Source organism: Vanessa tameamea, chromosome 21, assembly GCF_037043105.1.
Source record: "Vanessa tameamea isolate UH-Manoa-2023 chromosome 21, ilVanTame1 primary haplotype, whole genome shotgun sequence".
NCBI lineage: Eukaryota > Metazoa > Arthropoda > Insecta > Lepidoptera > Nymphalidae > Vanessa > Vanessa tameamea.
The window spans coordinates 4,003,620-4,024,214 of NC_087329.1; the positions used below are offsets into that span (position 1 = coordinate 4,003,620).

General features: G+C 30.0%; 1 protein-coding gene across 1 annotated transcript in view; it reads left to right on the top strand.

Moving 5' to 3' along the window:
* The first annotated feature begins 973 nt into the window (after positions 1 to 973).
* Positions 974 to 20,595, top strand: part of LOC113404581 (GAS2-like protein pickled eggs) — a 74,627-nt gene continuing 55,005 nt past the window's right edge. Inside the window, exons 1-2 of the mRNA XM_026645510.2 lie at positions 974 to 1,143; positions 12,200 to 12,424. Coding sequence (XP_026501295.1) covers positions 12,242 to 12,424 — 183 coding nt within the window. The 5' untranslated portion in view covers positions 974 to 1,143; positions 12,200 to 12,241. The remainder of the gene's footprint in view (positions 1,144 to 12,199; positions 12,425 to 20,595) is intronic.

Consider the following 20,595-nt stretch of genomic DNA (forward strand, 5'->3'; position numbering starts at 1 on the left):
ATTGCTACATAGACAAAACTGAATTTTAATGACTCGGAATATTACGTATTATAGTCTCTTCCGATCGAAGGAGGAATAAAGATAAACAAACCTTAGTTTTACATATTTTATGGCATTTGCTAATAACTCGGCTATATTGTGCATTACTAACAGTTCTTCGTAATATTAGGGTTGCCAGTTTGTTAAAAACTATTACTATATAGATTCTATGCGAGAAGTCAAGTCGAAGTATGGTTGACATAACCAGATGCTAATTATAAAGCTAAAATGTCAGTTTTGTTTATTTAAATTTATGTCATTGTGTGCAATTGAATTGCAAATTTTAGAATTATGTTATACAAAGTTATGACATGATTTGTTATTTACTTTATTCACGTCAACTTTTAAAAGAACTTTTGTATCATTTACTCATATTTTAAAGTGATCATTATTAGTTTATGTTTAACGATATGAACTGTGTTTTATGAATTTTTAATACAAATGTTATCTAAACACATGTAATGATACATTTGTAACTGCTCCTAGATTCTATTAGAATCAATGAGAATGAAGGAATAAATTAGGGATATCTTAGTCCAGCTCTGAAATATTTACAGTGTACTTCTTTTTGTATCAATGTTTGACTTAAGCTGTTGGGCTTATTATAATAACTACTGATTTGACTTTGAAATTAAAAATATATATTTTAAATATACAGAATAAAACAAACCATAGAATAAATAATAATATGCAAACGCAGCTGTAACATCCAGTTTGATATACCCTAAAATATTCTAAGCAAAATGTTGATACTTCACACTACCATATACAAAATCCCTATCCAGGTAGCCACTAGAATAAAAGGTGAGTCCAAGGCCATTTCTAAAACTTGTTTGTATGAAAAAAAGTCACAATATTAAGATAAATCTCGAAATTGCATTCTTCAAGGCCACCTGCGCCTGCGCGCGCGCATCACATCGCGCGTAGCGAAGTTACGTTTTCAAGTTAGTATTCGATTAGCGCTCGTCGCGGTTGCACGCGAACTGTCAACACTATCAACAGATAGAATAGTGCAGACGCGGTTTTTTTAGTGTTGTGTTTTAAATAAAAGTTTCCGATTTTGTGGGTGTTGTGAGGGCAAACAAGATTCTTTTTTATTTAAAGGTGAGATATTGTTTGTTTTTTTGTATTATAATAAAATATTTCGATAATTATTTTACAGGACAATTTTATGACGAGCTTATATTTTACATACATGCGGATATTTTATACATCGATATAATGCGTCAGTGTTTAATCTTTTGATTAATTTTTAAATATTAAATGAAATTGTACTATATTCTCATAATTAAATTAAAGTATATATATATTAACAAGCGAAACATGTTTAGTCTATTTTATGAATTATATATTCATTTTTAAATAATACGTATAATATAAACAAATATTATATAATCTGTACTTTTATTAAGGAAAAAATAATATTATAACTCAAAACAGATCAGCTTTCTTGTTTTCTTTTAAGAGTGAATGAATATAGGTAGGTAGCTATTATCGTGAGAATGTTAACATAATCAATTGTGCGTAAGGTTAATTAAAAAACTAATAGACACTTGCGACTTTGTCTGAATTTAATTGTAAAGAAATTATCACAAATTTATATTTTTATGCACAACATTTTTTCATATTTCTTCACTCTCATTAGTTAAAAGGGTCGTAAAGTTCAGTCGTATTATTTTAAGTTTACTTGAAGGAAACAATAACAAATTAAATAATATTTTTATTTGATCACCATAACTGTGTATTTCAATTGTTGGAAAAAAGTAACTACTGAGTTTTTTGCCGATTCTTCTCGTTAGAATCATTTTGAACCGATAGTAGCTTTACTTTTAATACAATTTTGTAAAATGACGATTCAAATCTCAAACTCATGTTACTTTATAAATAACATATTTGCTGTCTGGTTAATATGTATTAAATTAGATTTAAGACGGACAAGGTGGTTATTATAAGAGAACCTTAAAAGATAAATCTCTGCATATACACAGTGGGAAAACTTGTTTTTAAAACATTTAAATAATATACATTTATGTTTATGCATGTCAAGAAATCATTGTTCGCTTTGACAATCTTAGTGTTGTAATTTTAAAAGTTTATATTTTGACATAACGTTTTGAGGTCCCGAATTCTAATAACTTGATCGTAAGTGTTTTAACGGGATATTCGGTTCTATATGTACTTGTATATATGTATGTGTACATACGTCTGTTAATTTATCTTTTGAGTCGCATATCTTAAGGACAAATGTTGATGTCGATTCCGAACTGATTCAGTATAGAAATAGCCCCCTTCCCAGCGGTTTCAAAGTTCCTTAAAATAGTGTTGCCATTTTTATACTTCCTTTTGAATTCCAGTGAACGATGACGGGTTGCACGCACAATTAGCTTCGTCACGGAATTATGTTACACTAACTCCGAGTCGATTAGTATTTGTTGGTTCTATGATTGTTCTTTGTATATATGATTGTACGTTATTTAATCATAATCTTATAAGTAACTAATACATATGTTAATCCTGTCTCAACCCTAGTGCGTACATTTTATAGTATTTTTACTTCTGAACTTGAAAAAAATTATAAATAAATTATATTTTATATACGTGCCTAAAAAAATTGACTTTATTAGTATTGGAGCATTGTAGATTAAGAAGGTTGGCAGTGTTACATTCTCGTGCCTAAACCTTAATGAAACACAGGCATTTGATCAGAATGATCTTCAGTCGGTCGTGTCAGATGGATGTCGCATCGGATTATAAGAGTGTGGGAATGAAGAATGCGTCTGTGAACAACAGCCTATTCCTTGAGATTGGTAGCTGTGTCAGAAATTCGGACAGGAGCTTAAATATAGACTATATTTTGTAAAGAGTAATATTTGTAAATATGTTAATAATATATTGTAATACCTCTAGTCTAGACCATCAGTTTGAATCATCTATTTGTGACGAATAAGCGACTGTTTTTAGTCACAAAGAGAACTTTAAATTAGTAGGTATTTTATTTGAATGAAAAATATTTTATTATATCCCGTTTCTTAGTATATAAATGGTGCCTGTGTATATATATCTATTTTTATTCTACAGTTACATTGGCGTTTACATAGAAAACGCTAAGACTGTAAATTTTCTCCTAGACTATATCGATATCGTAAGATATAACTCATAGAAACAAAAACTTACAGACAAAGTCTTAGCGTGATACTGAAAAAAAAATTTAACAAAACTTACTACATTTTTATTTAATTTTTAAATTTATTTAATTCTATATTTAAATTTCGTGTGTGTCCTCTATGAATTAGTTGAAACGAAAACTTTAAAATGAAAGTTTTATTCGGCGGGCCTTTTATAATATATTTTGTTTATATAAATAATTGAAATTCAAATATCCTTATTCAACATAGAAGCATTATACTTAATGATTGTCTAAATTCTAGTAACGGTTCGGAAAGAAATAGCTAGAATAGAAAATCAGCGAAAACTTCTTTTTTTTTTATCAAAAGTATATTTTTACAATAATAAATGATAAATATTTCAAACGTCCTTTATATGTTTGATTATAGGATCAGCGAGAATGTAAGCAAAATTTCAGCTCAAATGAATTGTCGAAAATGGTTTGAAATTCAGTTGCAAGATTTATTACACAAGTACGTGTTAAATTAATTGGCTATTATAAGGAAGACTTTTAATAAAAAAAGTATCTATTTGCCAAATTATTGGCAATAACAACATAACATTATTAATTATTTGCTTCCCTTACATAATGAATGACATCGAAAGAGTGCAAACTCTTCCTGTATTTTTAAAATATGTTCATGCGTTATCAAATAAGAAACGAATATTGACAACATTTACAATTATTAATAATAATGTAAATAATATTGAACATGGCAATAAAATAATAATAATATGAATAATAATTAAAAGGTTAATATGCAGTAAAATTTGAGAAAGATTATATAATTAGGGTATTTTCAATTTAGTTGCAAATGCATAGAAAATGAGTACAACATATACCTTTGAGTACAATATATTTCTACAAAACGGTACAAAATAATAATATGATTACCACTGGTTTATGTACTTATTTCAATTTCCGTGTCATTTAAATATTCATTCATATTACAGAAAATTTTAATATTAAAAATTAAATTTCATACGATTAGAAAAAAAAAGTTTCAATTATTAGATTATCTTAATTAAAAGAAAAGTTATGTTATCTAAATCGTTTTAATCAAAGTATAAAATATAAAATTTCCATAAAAAATTACATTTTATTTTTAAATCACATCTAATAAATAAAACAAATGTATAAATTTAATTTATCAATTGCGTGCATTGAACATATTTCGAATTAATTATTATTCATCGAGTTTTTTTTAATGGGAAATCGTACAGTATAAGTCTATTTTATTATCTTTTTAGGAATAATTATTTTAAAAAAATAAGTACATATTTTTTTAAGCATAACATATCAAACAAGGAAATACTTTCAATAGAAGATAAAAATAATTAATAAAATCACGTTTTTTTGTAATGTTAATATTTGATTAATAAGTATTTATTTAATTATTATTTGCATATCTAGGTCTATATTTAAATTTTGACTTCGTCGCTCCGCCATATTGATTTGACAATGACGTCATATACTGTTGTTATTTAAATGTATTCGTGATTTCAATTAGGATCACTATTTAAGCTACGGAGTTCAATTTTAGTTCAGTACTTTTGATAATGGATTTTTATGCTAAGCATGACCTTATTTTACATCCAGGATCGGTGACGAAGGAACTCAAAGGTCAACATAACACATGCAGATACACGAAATTTTGAATACTTTAAAAGATAGTTTTTCAAACATATGTTACTAGTAATAATATAAATCTATTTTTAACACCTTTGCTTCATAAAATGTTAATAAAATCGAAACATCCTTGCAGGTTGTGCAAGGATGTTTCGTAATCGTTAATAAGATTAAGTTATAATTTGCCAATGTGTATTATGTTACGAATAATCCCATTACTAGTGAACTATATTTACGAATGATGTCAGTACGAATAATAGGATATTTATTTAATTTAATTAAACAGACACATTAATTAAATGTACAGACGGACAGACGAGTAGTTGTTATGAAGTATTATGATTATTATGATAATCGTAGATTTGTTCTGACTCCTTAAACTATTGTCCTTTACTCTGTTCCTAGCAAGAGTTTATAAATCAAAAATGAGTTAAATGATAAAGTTGGATTGTTATTAATGTAAAAAGTTTTCATTTTCAAATAAGAATATTAGCTGTATTCCGTGAATTAATAAATAGTTTTTCTTATTATTGTCCCTTGCATTATGTCTTTGTTGGGACTGGGTGCCAGGAATATTTAAATTTGGGTCAGGGTTGCCTCTGAGACATTTGTAATGACGGGTAATATGTAGGGCTTTGTGCAAGGCCGTTTGGGTAGGCAACAAACCCATGTTCCAGTTTGAAGGGTGAGTGAGCCAGTGTATCTACAGGTACTAACTACAAGGGACATAACTTAGAGCACTCATAATCAGGAGGCCGATTTGCCCGTTCGCCTCCCTATTTTATAAAAAACATACAGATAACCTAATAAGGGTTGAATTGAAAAAACATTCATATTTTATGTATACAAATTTACACAAAAATAAAGCCACTGGCACAGCAACACGAATTACATATCTCAGAATAAGCCGAAAAAACGCAAATAAAAAGTAATATCTTTAAGAAACTGCTATCGATACAAAATGGCGATATACGATAAGATTTTGATACGAACATTACACTAACGCGATAATCAGTTATTGTTTTGAGTATAAATCAATTTATTGTTTTATGTGCTTATTTTCAACCCATTTTATACAAAGCCTTTATATAAAGGAATATACAAATATAAAAATTCTCAATTAGCACATGCCGTATAAATATTGACTATTAATATTTTGAATGAGATTACTAGAGATAAGTAATTGTTCAGACGTTTGTAGGCGTTAACTGTGAAGAAAAGTGCTAAGTCGAGAGAGAAGCATTTCCTAAATGTTGACTCCTGGCTTCCTGTACTTTTAAGAAGAGTGAGCCTAATCCATTATACTGTCAGACTACATTGATGCGTGTTTCTCTCCAGTGGTGGGGTATTGTGAACCCAATATATGTAGTTTTAATAGATTTATAATCGTCATGATTATGGAAAACCTATATGATACCGCTGTATTAAATATCACGGCTCATTTTGTTATTGTAAAACTCAATGTTTGCGATTTTAATTCTTAATACACTTTGCTTTCAGCTATTTTTAATATATTGACAGTAGACTTTAAGCCTGAATAGGCGTTAAGCACGTTTGTCTGTCCGTGGCATATTGTTTCCTTTTAAATATTATTAATCATCATTAAAAAAAAAGTTATGTCCGTGTTGGGAAAAAGATACATATTAAGCTGGAGACTGACCGAAAATATTATAGTAATATTTGTAATGCGTGCGATGTGTTATGGCGTCTCGTAAAAATGTCGAGCATGCGGTTCAAGATTAGTGGTTTGGTTCTCTCTACTGATGAAGTCCTGCTGACTAATTTTGGTAACAGTGGCCAGTGTCAACGGATAGTTAACTGTGCACGAGATATAAGGCTCAAGAATGTGCACAAACACAGATACTCTAGCTAATTTCTTATTCAGACGGCAGTCTGACACGATCGGACAGATTCGGGTTCAGATACGGTTTTTCCTGCTTTTCGAGGCACGGGAGTGTTAACGCTTAAAATTTTCAACTGCTACTAAGAGTTTATTACAAAAAAATCTTTTATATAATGCAGCCCAGTCTCCACCTTTAATTTGGACATTCTATATTCCATGTTATGTCAATAAATTTAAAGTTTAGAGTTTATGTCATGTTTTTTGTTGTGATAGATCATCAATACTCACAATGTATGTGTCCAAGTTTTGATCTTTCGACCTTTAACAAAAAATATATGACATAATACTATGAATAATCGATATAAATAAATATCTTGTACGTGCGATATCGCTGTTATTGTCAGCAGATTTAATATAATATATTTTATATGTATCTACATATACATTTATATATATTGATAGACTTGGACACCGTGGTACTGATTTCTCATAAAATTTGGCAAATCTGTGTAATTTTTATAGGAAAAGTTTTCATACTATTTACTTGATGGTGGATTAACCTATCGGTTTGATAATTGCTACAAAGGCAGGATAACTGCCGGCTTTTAACTATTAAAATAAATGACGTAAGCCGATATGGTCTAGGGGTTAGAACATTTTTATTTTAACTGTAGATTATCGACTCAAACAGGCAGACACCATCGTGCATTGATGGAAAACATTGTAAGGAAACCTGCATGAGTTGGATGAAAATCTGCCACTTGTGACCACCAATCTAATATAGATCCTAAAGTTACTATAGTTTATATATATCGTTTATATATATCGCTCGATATATCGTTTTATATCAAAGCAGTATATAAGAACGTTACCATGTCATTGTTCGGGTTCCAAATGCAAAACTCAAATATAAAAAATTGAAGCAAAAAGTTATGAATGTGATTTTTTTTAAAATATGTTTTATATTCTCTTCATGTAGTTTTAAGCCAATTTCCGTAATTCAAAAGAAATATTTTGTATTTACATAAATTATAACACAGATCAACACGTGCGCGTTCGTTAGTGAGGGTATTGTGTGTAGCGTGCGCAGTTGTGGGTTGTAACTTCTTTAAAACATATTTAAATACATATTACAATACACATTATATAATATACTTGGTTTCATATAAATAACAATAGCGTTCAGCTACTATGCAATAGTAATTTTGAGTGTGAATTATGATTTTATACATTAATAGTAGTTCCTATTGTCATGATGGCAAGTAAGTTTTTTTTTTTAATTTCATAGACTGTATGGCAAATGTTTTAAGACCATATATATAAAAAAAGTGAATGATGATTATATCCGTTGATTGCTATTATGATACGGTGCATTTTGGACACTTGAATACCGCGACCTCGACAACCGGAAACTGACTAGCGACCTCCGGTGTTGACATGTCTTGATATAACGCTCAATATCAAGAGTGTTCCAGTGAAGTTTATGTTAACAGGAAGACAAATTGCCTAACAGTGCTTGACAATGAGCGGTCACTTCTACTCATGAACATTGGCGTTATTGAATAACTAATATTATAAATGAAAAATTCAGTTTGTTTATTTGTCACACATTAACTACTCGTCAAATTTACAATAAACGTTGTCAGGGGTCCAGAACAGGACACACTGTAAGCACCTGGATCAGTTTCAATTATTTAGACCGGTACACTTAATAATAGAACACGCCGGTAGATCATTTTGCTGTGATGTGTCAAGATTGGTCTTACTTAAAGTTGCATAAATTAGGCTGTATCGAATTATTCTTTGCATAAACATTTCTATTGCATATATATTTAAAAAAAAACTCTTGTGCTCCTTGTTGCTATCATTAATTTATTCAAACTATTCTAATTTCAAATATGCTTTAAAACTACTTCATATCAAGCACGTCCTTTAACTCTTAAAGTCGATTCTTTGTACCAATATAAGTGTACAATAGCAATAACTCTAACACTTTAAATGACAGTGCAAAAAGTTTTAATTAGATTAGTGCAAACCTTATCATAATCGATTCAAGCTAAAATTAAACAAATATATGTTTCTGTGTCTAGTGCGTGGGCGACGCGTGCGGAACTTAAATACTATCCGTGCCGTTGGATGACCGCCGAGCCGTGCGTTGTCGCCCGTAATGATTATAGTAGCCCACTAAATGTACCGTCGACAAAACACACTAATCTTTATTTACATTTAACATATTTTTTTTTATTAAAATCGAAAAATCCTTTGGCCGATCTTATAAACTTGTATAAATTTAATAATAAATAAGTATGTATGTCCGTTTTTATTAAATTATTCAAATGCAATTTAAAATCGAATTTAAATAACTACAAGTCATTTATATATAGCCATTCGATTTATAAAGAGTATAGTTACCTATATACTATATCTTTAATAAGTTATAATCATAAATATTCTTAGATAATCATCATCATTTTTGTTCACAAAATTCAAATTACGAATTATATTATTTTTGTGCTAGTATTTTAAAATTAACATGTACATATGTTTATACTTTTACATTAAAAAAATCGATAAAAAAATACAGAAAATATATTTTTTATGCTTACAGTATGTAGGTACTTTGACAACGGAAGTTAGCGGAGCGTGGTGTTGCGCAAGCTTTTGTCTTACACGCTCGAATCGTGCGCATGCGTTGCGATTAATATGTACCTGTCGACTTATATATATACTAGTCTATAGATTTGCCCGTGTTGAATGTTGTACTAATATTAATATAATTTAATAAGGTTTTGCTGACCATGGTCACGGTGTGCATTTTCCACGGAAGTTAACGGACAGGAGTCATAGCCGGATTATCTGTTAGATTATCTATTAACGAAATTAATTTTAATATGTCTTTTGTCAAATGATTGTACGCTTAAAAATACTAAGCCGCTTGCTGTCCTTAAATATTTAAATACTTTAAAACACAAATTTAACGAGCGATTCATCTCGTCTCCATGCGTAACATACATGCGATTCCGAAACGTTTAATATCGGGATGATTTTTAAAAAAACGGTACATAACTCTCCTCTTTACAAGCGAGCGAAGCTGCGGGCTAAAACTAGTAGCTTAATAAATTAACATTTCATAACAGATTCTAAAAAAATAGTTAAAAATTTATTTGATTCAATCGTCATTTCATTTCAACGTATTAATAATGATTCATGGACATTTAGCACTGTGTGTTTGTAGGTCAGTGTCAAGTATGCTTAAAATGATTGCATTTATTATTGAAGTGCGCTATTAGTTTCAGGTACCTTTTAATATTATGTTCGATCCAGGCGATCCGACATTATTTTATAACTTTCTATGTCATGTAGATTAATTATTTGGTGTCAGGGCTCTGTGCTGTCTGGGCAGGTACCCACTCATCAGATATTTTATGGTTGTGTTCCGGTTTAAAGGATGAGTGAGCCAGTGTAACTACAGACACAAGGGATATATTACCTTCGTTCCCAGGGTTAGTGACGCATTTGTAATGTTACGAATGATTAATATGTCTATTGGTCCATTGTCTATGGGGAATGGTGGCTACTTACCATCAGATGGTCCATTTGCAATCCTTTTTATTAACAAAACAATACAAATATTTCTCTTTGGTTTTAAAACATGCCTATTGCCTATCTTCTTAAGTATCATTTTGTTCGATATGCTGTAAAAAGGGTTTGCCAGGATGTGTTCCGGACAAACAGGGCATACCTACGCTGAACCGTTTCAGACACCTGTTTGCAAATCTCGCTAATATAAACAAACTCATTTCGCGACTCGTTAGCGAATTGCAATTAGTGTCGCTAGCTCTTGGTTCAACGACCTCACAAAGTACAGTGTTTTATGGTGTTTGTGGTCATTCATAAACATTAACACTGAGTCACGTGACTATGGAAAATATTTGCACTCCTGGTAAAATACGGTTTAAGCATGTAAACATATTTAAGTACATATGTAGTTATGTTATTTGTTCAAAAAATAATAGTAGATATTTAATTTATGTTTTTTCGTACTTTCAATATGAAATTAAAGGTATAAAAAATAGAGTACAGCTTAAATCTTTTGTTGTTTTTTATACAATGTACATGGTCTCCAAATATTTCACATTTAGAGTTCATATTGTGAATGTTCATTTTTTTAAATATAGGGCAGTTGTATAGAACAGTGTACATTTTATCAAGATGATTATTGGTCTAGCTTGGCATTGAGAGATATCTATATAAAATTGCCAATCACTATATAGATAGATATCGAAGTTTTTTTCTTAAAAGTCATATAAGATTGTAAATGACACAAGAATACCAAAGAAAGATAAAAGATAACAGTTCTATCTAAGTATATCTTCAGGAATTAAATAGCAGATACATAGATAGTTACTAATGAATGTCTTCGTAATCAATAGCGTACGAATCTAGCGTTTGTTTCAAACTGTCTAGACTGTAGAGGTTTTGATTCTAGGAAATTGGCAATTTAGCAACGACAGATCGGATCAAATACCTAGTTCAAAGTATGTATATTGATGATTGGATAATTTAGAAATCTTAAATTAGAAATAATTGAACATTCAAAAATGCCTTTGAACATTCAATTGTTTTAATGAAAAAAGTAATAATAACAGAATGACAATTTGAAGAAGTGACAAACTCTTTGATACTGGTTATAATAAAATCAGGTATTCCAAATTTTATTTCTTTTACTTATATAATTTTTAATTTTTTTTTTGTTATTTTAAGTTTAACGCAGACTATAGATATTGCATTTTATGTTTAATGACATACGACGAATGATAACAACACGGCTGTAAAGAATATCGTGTTTGCCACCGCATCAAAATTGGACGCGAGCAAAAAAAAAAAAACTTATTGATTAGTAGAATAACGTTGTAGGTTTTGATCTTTAGTTATACAGTGATTTATTATACTGTTTGGTAAATAACAAATCAGGAATGATTGTGACTAGGCCTCATCCTCATTGACCCCTGTCTTGTCCAATTGTCAATTAGTATAGACGATAGTGCTCAGTAAATTTAGCACTTAAATGCGATGGAGACATCCAATCTTTAATTTGTACAGTCTCATTGATTTTAATTTGTCTGTGCGAATAATTTTGTCATAGTGACTATGTCAATTAGCTTATAGTATTATATTTTCATAAACTTTATATTTATGTTGTTTCTCTCTAAGGTTTTTTAAACGGGTATGTAGTTAAACAACGGTTTATCTCTCTGTGTCATCATGTGACAGTCGAATGAATAAGACGAAACATTGTTTACTTATCAACTTAAACATCATCATATAAAGTCATTTTTTTCTATACAGCCAATAAATGTTTCACTAATGGGCCAAACATCCTGTTCTTTGGTGCTCCAATTACTGTGTTCTTTGTGGTTTTGTTTCGTCGTTTGTTTATTACAAAATACATCAGTGTATATTTAATTAATATCAATAAAATAATTAAGTTCTTCCTCTAACTTATTGTTTCATTATTACAGATCCAGATAATGTCCTGTGCCCATTAAGAACACCAGAAAAAAATGGCGACCGCCGGCGCTGTTCTCCTCGAGGCTCGGCCTTTCAGGCCCTTTAAGTCCTCTGAGGAGTACCTCTATGCAATGAAAGAAGACTTGGCAGAATGGCTGACGGTCCTTTACCCTGAACTGCGTATCAATGCTGATAATTTCTTGGATAGACTGGACACAGGCGTCGCTTTATGCAGGGTAAGTTTTTAACAAAATTATGATATACTTTTACTGGACGAATGTGTGATTTGACACATTTGTCAATATCAAAATCAGAGTTTATTATATAAATTAAGAAGAAGACGACCACGTACGTCGTCTTCTAAATATGACTTCACTATTTTAACATTTAGACATTTTTCCGCTGCAAAAAGTTTAGTTTACTTTAGTTTTATTTCTTCACAGACTTTTTGCATTTAATGATTATTTAATTTCGCAAGTCACTAATGGATAATTATATACAGCTTTGTTACGGATGAGCAAATTAAGTTAAGGTGACTTCGGAGCATAGCTGATATGTTTACCGATACGAATTATTGGAAAACTTTGTTCGTCTGCTAACTTACTCTTTAAATGCGAATTTCAAGGCGATTAATAATTGTATTTGTTATGAATTGAAACGTACAAGATAATAATTTGATATCGTGAATAATTATTGTCGGCTTATTCCATAATGTGGCCATGTCACAGATTAAAATTAGGTAAACAAATGCCACTTGACTTTTGTCGTACCTACGCTTATTAGTAGCAAAGTTATGGTATGTAGTTATTATGACATTAATCGTTAGGTTGGCTTATATCGAAATTTCTTGTCACACATTGAAAATTAAGTATGGTAATGACATCTTACTATTTGTCGTACCTATGAATAAAACAAATATATAAGCCAATATTTTCATTTGTAATATTATATAGCATTTTTTCTAAATCTGCCAATAAAAACATTCAATATTAAATCCTTAATTTCTGATTGGCGAATAATATTTAGCTCTTGGTTGACTCAGTTGTATTCAGGTAAGGATGAGTTTATCATGTTTCGGAAAGAATTATTTAACTTCGGGTATTACTCTGTGTGTTAAATGTTAGTTTTCATAGATAATCTTTAAATACGTTTCGATCGTATTGTACAATGTTGTTTTTTTGTCAAATATTATTCCGGAAATATTATTGTAGTTAATTTGTAGATACGATATCTGTGGTACCTTATCTTATTTGCGTTCTGTGTAGTTTTTTGCGAAACTATGTAAATAATATCCCTTGCTTAAGTAGTGTGACTTGTCACACTCGTACTGGTCACTTAAAAACTCACTAGTTCCAATATTTTGGTTAGATGCGAGTTTATTTTAATTGTAGCGTCATTGTAACGTGTCGATACAGTAGAAATGCTTTAAAATTTCAATACAATTAAATTACTATAAATTCACAAACTAAGGCTATCTAAATGTCATAAAATAATATTAATTAATTCCAGTTTCAATATTACGCATAAAATGGCTTACCTGCATACGTCTATAACATTAATAAGTACTATTATTATATTACATAGAACCACTACTTTTTACTACATCTAATCAACTTTCGTTTTCTTCGTGAGGTTTTATATGCGTTCGCTATACGTAAATTGGCCGCTTAGTTAGAAAAAAATAAATATAGGTATTAAATTATTAATTGTAATCACAAAAAAGGTGTTAGTGTTTTTAGGAAATTACCATTTTGACAAGACCCCAGTAATAGCGTGCGTAAGCTTTATTTCGGACTAGTTCTTTTCTGATGTATTACTATTAGTTGTTTCATGAGTAAATGGTGTAGAATTACCTCTTATCTACAGATAACATAAAATTGTTGCCGAATACAAATAATCTTTTGTACACGATTATGAAATAAAAATTATGAAAATCAACAAAAAGTATCCTTTAATTTTACTGTTTTAATCTCGGGATCGGCAACGTATAAAAGATATATTTTTATTTGTTATCAAGTGTATTCAATTTTATTTTGTTTTCAATTATATAAGTCGAGCTTAGATGAACACGTAATAAACAAAAATACATTGTTTATTGTCCTACTAGATGCAAAAATAGCATGAAAAATGTAAAAATTTCACTCATTAGCAGAGTTTATTAACAGAGAATATCAATAAATTAAAACAAATTTCCGATTTGTGTTTGACAAGTTCTCAGTCATTAAACAAACAATATCTAGATTTGTTTTTATTTCATCATCGCAACAATAATTATATACTCAAATAACACATACGAAATATAATATTTTATTGAATGAATTATGTTAATTGCTAGTCTCCTCACGTACGTGTTCAAAAAGGGACAATGCAATGTACTAAAATTTGTCCTATTGACGTCAGTGAATATGACGTATTTTGCTTCAGCGGTCAGATAGTGGTGCTTATTTCTTATTATAAAGAGTTTTTCCTTTAAATTGCAATGCAAATGTGCATTTAGCATGTATTAAAATATTTATTGCTTTGCATTGCTCTCCTTAAATATTATATATGAAGATTTAACTCAATGTGGTGTAAAATGCATGGACGCAAATAATACGCATATAATGAAGCGTTAATTTAAACATATATTACGATAGGCTATTTGCAATCTTTTTAATTTTATAGTGTTATCTTTTATATGATACTATTCCTAATATTTTAGATATTAGTACTGTTAATAAATATTTAAGGTAAATTGTTATTATTTTATTATCCGTCTGTTAGCTTTTTGTGCACAATATAACGTGGATAAACTAGATGGATTAAGGAAATTTGCATAGTAATAGTTGAGTTGTGAATGAGTTTGCCTGCACCGTTGGTTGGCTGGCTTATAAGGCTGCATACCCCGAGGTCCTGAATTCAACCCCGAACAAAAGGCATTGGGTTTTTTGCCAACAAAGACTTATACACTATCTTATAGCTTGCAAAAACGGTCACGGTTGATACGTCATAGCGGAGTATACTGTTTCACATATAATGCGTTACGACATTGCTTCATCATCAAAATATGTTAATGTTTTGATAACATGTATCTTAATTGACACTGTTATCAAAAACTATTTCATTGGCCTCTGCCCACGATAAAACGATACACTAAAGAAAACGAGCGTACATACGTTATTAATAAATACAATTATATTGATAACAACTCAAGGAAATTCGTTATCGAATTGTGTTACTGATGAATGATGAATTTATAATTAAGTGCCATGTTGACAGACTAAATGACGTCATAGATATCTAAAATGGCGGACGATAAAAGCTAAATTTTGCACTTTGTCAATTCGTAATTATAAAATGTCACTGATGTGTGTTTTTGTAATTATTAATTATGTTTGTTTAAAGAAAAACAAGATACAGCGCGATAGATCGATTTTAAACGTCAGGAAAATTTGAAAAAATGTGATCACCACTAAAACTTAATTACATTTAATGTAATCTATATTAAATAAATTTATTCTACTAATCATATTTGCAACTATAATTCGAACAAAGTCAGTATGGACCGCTAGTATTGTTATAAACAACAAATAACTAGTACATATCAATGAATATTTATATATAATTTGAAAATATCGTCCGATTTCGCAACATCCCGTGACATTACATTAAACGCCTGACAGATTATCAAGCGTTTGTTTGTCAACCACTTCTTGGAGTGTTGCTCAAACGCATTACTATTCGGAATTTAATCGCAATTGCGTAAACGAGGAATGCGTTGTGATAACTGTAAAGGTCACGCTTTGAATAGTTCTTATTTATTTATACTGAATATGTATTTATAAATACAATCGTTTTGCGTTAATTGCAGGAATTGTTTTGATAGTGGAGGCGTTTAAAGTTAATTCGAACATCATCATTGCTTTATCTCTGCATGTTAAGCAACGTACGTTTATTATTTTTATGTTTTCCTTTATTGTACCTTTTATTTTATTTTTAATTGACTTGCAGTCTTTTCAGTAAAAATAACTGAAAAGATATTCTATATATTATATATAAGTACATATATATATGAATCTTTATTTCCGACTAGACTTTATCGATTGCATTCATCGTTTTTTAAAGGTTCCAATACTGTGTAGGAGTTTCTAGTGGATAGAAATACTAAGAAAAAAGCAGACTATTGGAAATTTTTAAAAACCTTAAGAGAGCTTATGTACAACCCGTTTACACGGGTTTTCTTTTTTATTATTTAATTCCAGATCGAATTAATTAGTTCATAACTGGGACAGGACAACGTATGTCAATTTTATTTAATAAAATTTCATATAAAATTGTTATAAACATTTTCACATCTTTAGCTTAAGGAGCAATGTTCGATAACTTTTGCATTGTTTTTTTTTTTATAAATCTTATAAGTATTAATGTAGTTATTAGGTTAAAATTTTTAGTAGTTTGTTTCAAACGGAAACAAAAGTGCTGTGAAATTTTTAAATGTTACGAAAGTTTTTACACCAAAATTATTTTAAAAACGTAAATATAAAATATTGTACATAATTTCGCACTACGCAGTTATGACACGTACCGAAAAAACTTCGCTATTCCATTATAATAAAACCATTTACATGTTTCCTACAAAAATACTTAAAGTGCTATCTTTCTAGTCATATCCTATAAAGATAACCGAGCGTCGAATGAAAAGTCGGAGTGAATGAGTAAAATGCGTGGGCGCGCGCATGCGTCAACTTCTGAAAACCAAGTGAATCATGTTAATGGACAACTTTTAATTGTCTTCTAAAAACAAAGGAAGATATCTTTGTATCTGTTTATATTTATATATGACTATATGTTTGTTTGTACACGTAAACGTTTAACGAAATATTTTGACTTTTTCTTTTGTAATGCCTAACTAAAAATACTAAATCAATCGCAGTATTTACTACTTAAAACTTATATCAGAACATGCAGTGTGTTTCGCAGAAGGATTTAGTATATAATATTATTATATAAATCGCTGCGTTTCAGCCGCTTTAAATCTAGACAGTTTACGTGACAGGCGTTAATTTCATGTTTTTCGTTGATTCACGGGGCACACAGTTGTGTTTTACGGGTGAAACACGGACGTTATTTTAACTGTCCAGACGAATATTTAAGTGTTGTCACATTTTAAACAGTATAATTTTCATATAGTATAAATTATGATTACAAAATATTTAAACCTTTTTGCTAATGTCAGGATAGAGTTCGTGATTTATTTGTAATCAACCGCATTTACAATTATATGCTTAGGGTTAAGATTCTCTTTTTACGCATAGCTTGATGGGACGTTTTTTTAATCAAGTTCGCGTTAAATATATTGCAAAGCACATTATGAAATATTTTTCGTTTACGGCCTTGCGTACTCGGCGTCTTATTAGCGCCCGTCGCAACCTCAGCTAAGCAAATACAATTTTGTAACAGTTAACTTTTATTGTTTTAAACAGTTTTGCAAAATTTGTAACAATACGTTAAATTATAATGTATTTAAAGAGTAACGTATTTTATACATTCATTTAATATTTATATTATGCGCAATTACTGTTTGAATGATACGTATGATATATCTCTCCGTAAACGATTGTTGCTGAAACTACCACAAAGTTTCTTTATTAAATTTACGTTTAAAGTTACATTACGTTTATAGTTAGTACGTATATAATGACTATAAACATATTATAGTCATTATATACGATTCTTTTATTCCTAGAATTTCAGAAGGTGTCTTTTAGCAAAGAGTACATTAAATTGCATTCCATCCAAACTCCACTCAGACAGCACGGCCCCTTCAGCTTTTTAACTCTAAATATCTTCTTAACATGTTCAAAATACAAGGCATTTCCAGTGAAATTGTTGACATTTATATATATATATTCTCAACTGTTTGCAATGTAGGAGTTGATTTTTGTTTGCGTAAAAACTTAACTGATTTTCATAAGTAGTTGGTGCACGCCCGTTTGAGTGTACCATCCGTAAATCGCCAGCGCCCTCTACCGCCACACATCAGTACTTTCTATTATTGGTGCTGGAAGGAGGATTGAGCTCTTAAAATTACGGGCATAAGTTACATACTATGTTTGTTTCCGTGCTTGTCGGCATATTATAAGTATTGTAAGAAGAGGTATTTTAGTTTCTATAGTACCTACTAACTCTATGGGCTAAGTTTATATCTATCGGTACAACCGTTTGCTTGTCTGTCTACAAAAAAAAATCTTCCTATATATGTGAACTAGCGACCCGTCCAGCTTCAGGTGTAATTTATTAATAAATAAAATTATATTATATGAATATAATTTATAATACTTATATTTATAATTAATTTATAATCCTACAGAACTCAAGAATAATGTAATTTACAATCGGTGACAATTTTTTTGTGATTGGATCATTAGTTCCGTACATTACCCCTTACATACAAACAAACAAAAACCTCTTTATAATATTAGTATAGATAAATGAAGCTGAGGAGTTTGATTTTTTTAACACAATAATCTCTGTATCTAAAAAAAAATATTTTAGCATTTGATAGCCCTATTTTTGAGGACTATTTGCTTTACGCTACGACCCAACACCAGAAACCGTGCAAAGCAGCTAGTCTGTAAATAATATCCTATTTGAAATGCTTGACTAATTCACAGTAGATAGTACTTAGTTTATGAAACGAAGTAATTATTACATTGAAAACTTTATATTTAAATCTTGTAAAACTGTTGAGATAATAATAGCAGATTATTTATAATTGGTCGTTCACGCGTAGGTTCCGTTAACTATGTCACTCAATATAATCGCTAAATTCAGTATTTATTGTAGCAATAAACTTAAATGGAATGAATAATCGTCCTTGTCGATCAGTTCGTACGGTGGGCGACGAAAAATATAGAAAAATAGCTCTTGTGATCATTGGATTACGATGTGTAGACGTTTCATTTTGTTCGTTGTAATTATAGGTGGCAATTGGCAAAGCGCGGGCGGAGGCGCCGGCGCAGGTTACCAAAACGTAACGTGTAAGATTATGGGTTTAACGCTACAAATAATTTATGATGAAATTATATAAAATAGCGTATTAATGTTGAACTCTAATAAATAATGTAACATTAGTCGGAGGTTTTTAAATGGTTTCCATATATTTCAATTTTGTTATGATTCTCCTTATTCGCTAGCGGTTTCGCTTCAAAATACCGACAATAGTATTTACTTTAATCACCTAACATAAAGTATTTAGATCTATCTGTTTGATATATTGTTAGAATATTTATGTATACAATTGTTATTGAACTTAATCTATATGGTTCAACAGTATTCAGGTCAACTAGCAGTATGATAGTCGCAAATATGGTCCAAGCTTTAAGAGAGCTATTTTCGTATTTAAAATCGCTATCACAAGATACATTTTTTAAACTTTAGTTTTAGATATATGTCCATATGGCTATATTCAACATATGGGTAACTTATTCTATGGCACATATACATATAATTGAAAAAAAAAACATATGTACATCATAATTCATACAATTTACATTATAAACGCGTTGATGCTAAAATTAAATATACTTTTTTAAAATTTAAATTAAATTCTTGGTCAAATATGCCGTATATCAGCTTACACTCAAAAATCAGTGTGTATAAATAAATCAAAAAATAATTAAATTCCTACTATATTATGAGTAAGACATATTCAATCGAAGATTTGTCTAGGTGATAGTGGAGTTTCAGTAAACATAGGTTTGTCTCTTTCTGTTTTTATTGATTATAAATGCGAGAGAGAAAGACATCGCATTTTTAACGAATCACCCCTTAAACAAAATATATAAATCTTGCCGTATGTTTACAAATATAAAACAAATTATGTGCGCAGTTGTTTCGACTGCTTGTTTCTGCTAACGTGTTCTAACTAAAACAAAAAAAATCCGCTCAAGAAACAGCACAGCCGATTATGTTTGTTCATTCAAGTTGCGTAGCAGATGTTTGCGTGTCTGAATTCGATATAGTTTTCGCGAATCCATTACGATTCAGACCGTTGTCTGTCTGTTCGTATATCAATGGAATCCTGTAGATAATTTCCCAAGCCTCGTTTTCGGTATTGAATAAAACATTATTTTAAGAACTCGTTGAAAATATTATTGGTTCTTTGTGGTCATTTCGTTTCAAAATTAGCGATTGTTTTTAGGAAGTATAAAGGGCATTCAATGTGGTCGTATTATTTATGTTATTGTTTATATTTAATATATATAGTTTCATGTTTTATTATAATATATACAGTAGCTGTTGATAAGTTACAGACCTTCTGAAGAGGAGAGGTAGCGTTGGCCTATTAGTACAGATCGTTTTTATTATTCGACTCTTATATATTGTGTGAATCAATCACTTAAAGTAATCTTTAGTGTCTACTAAA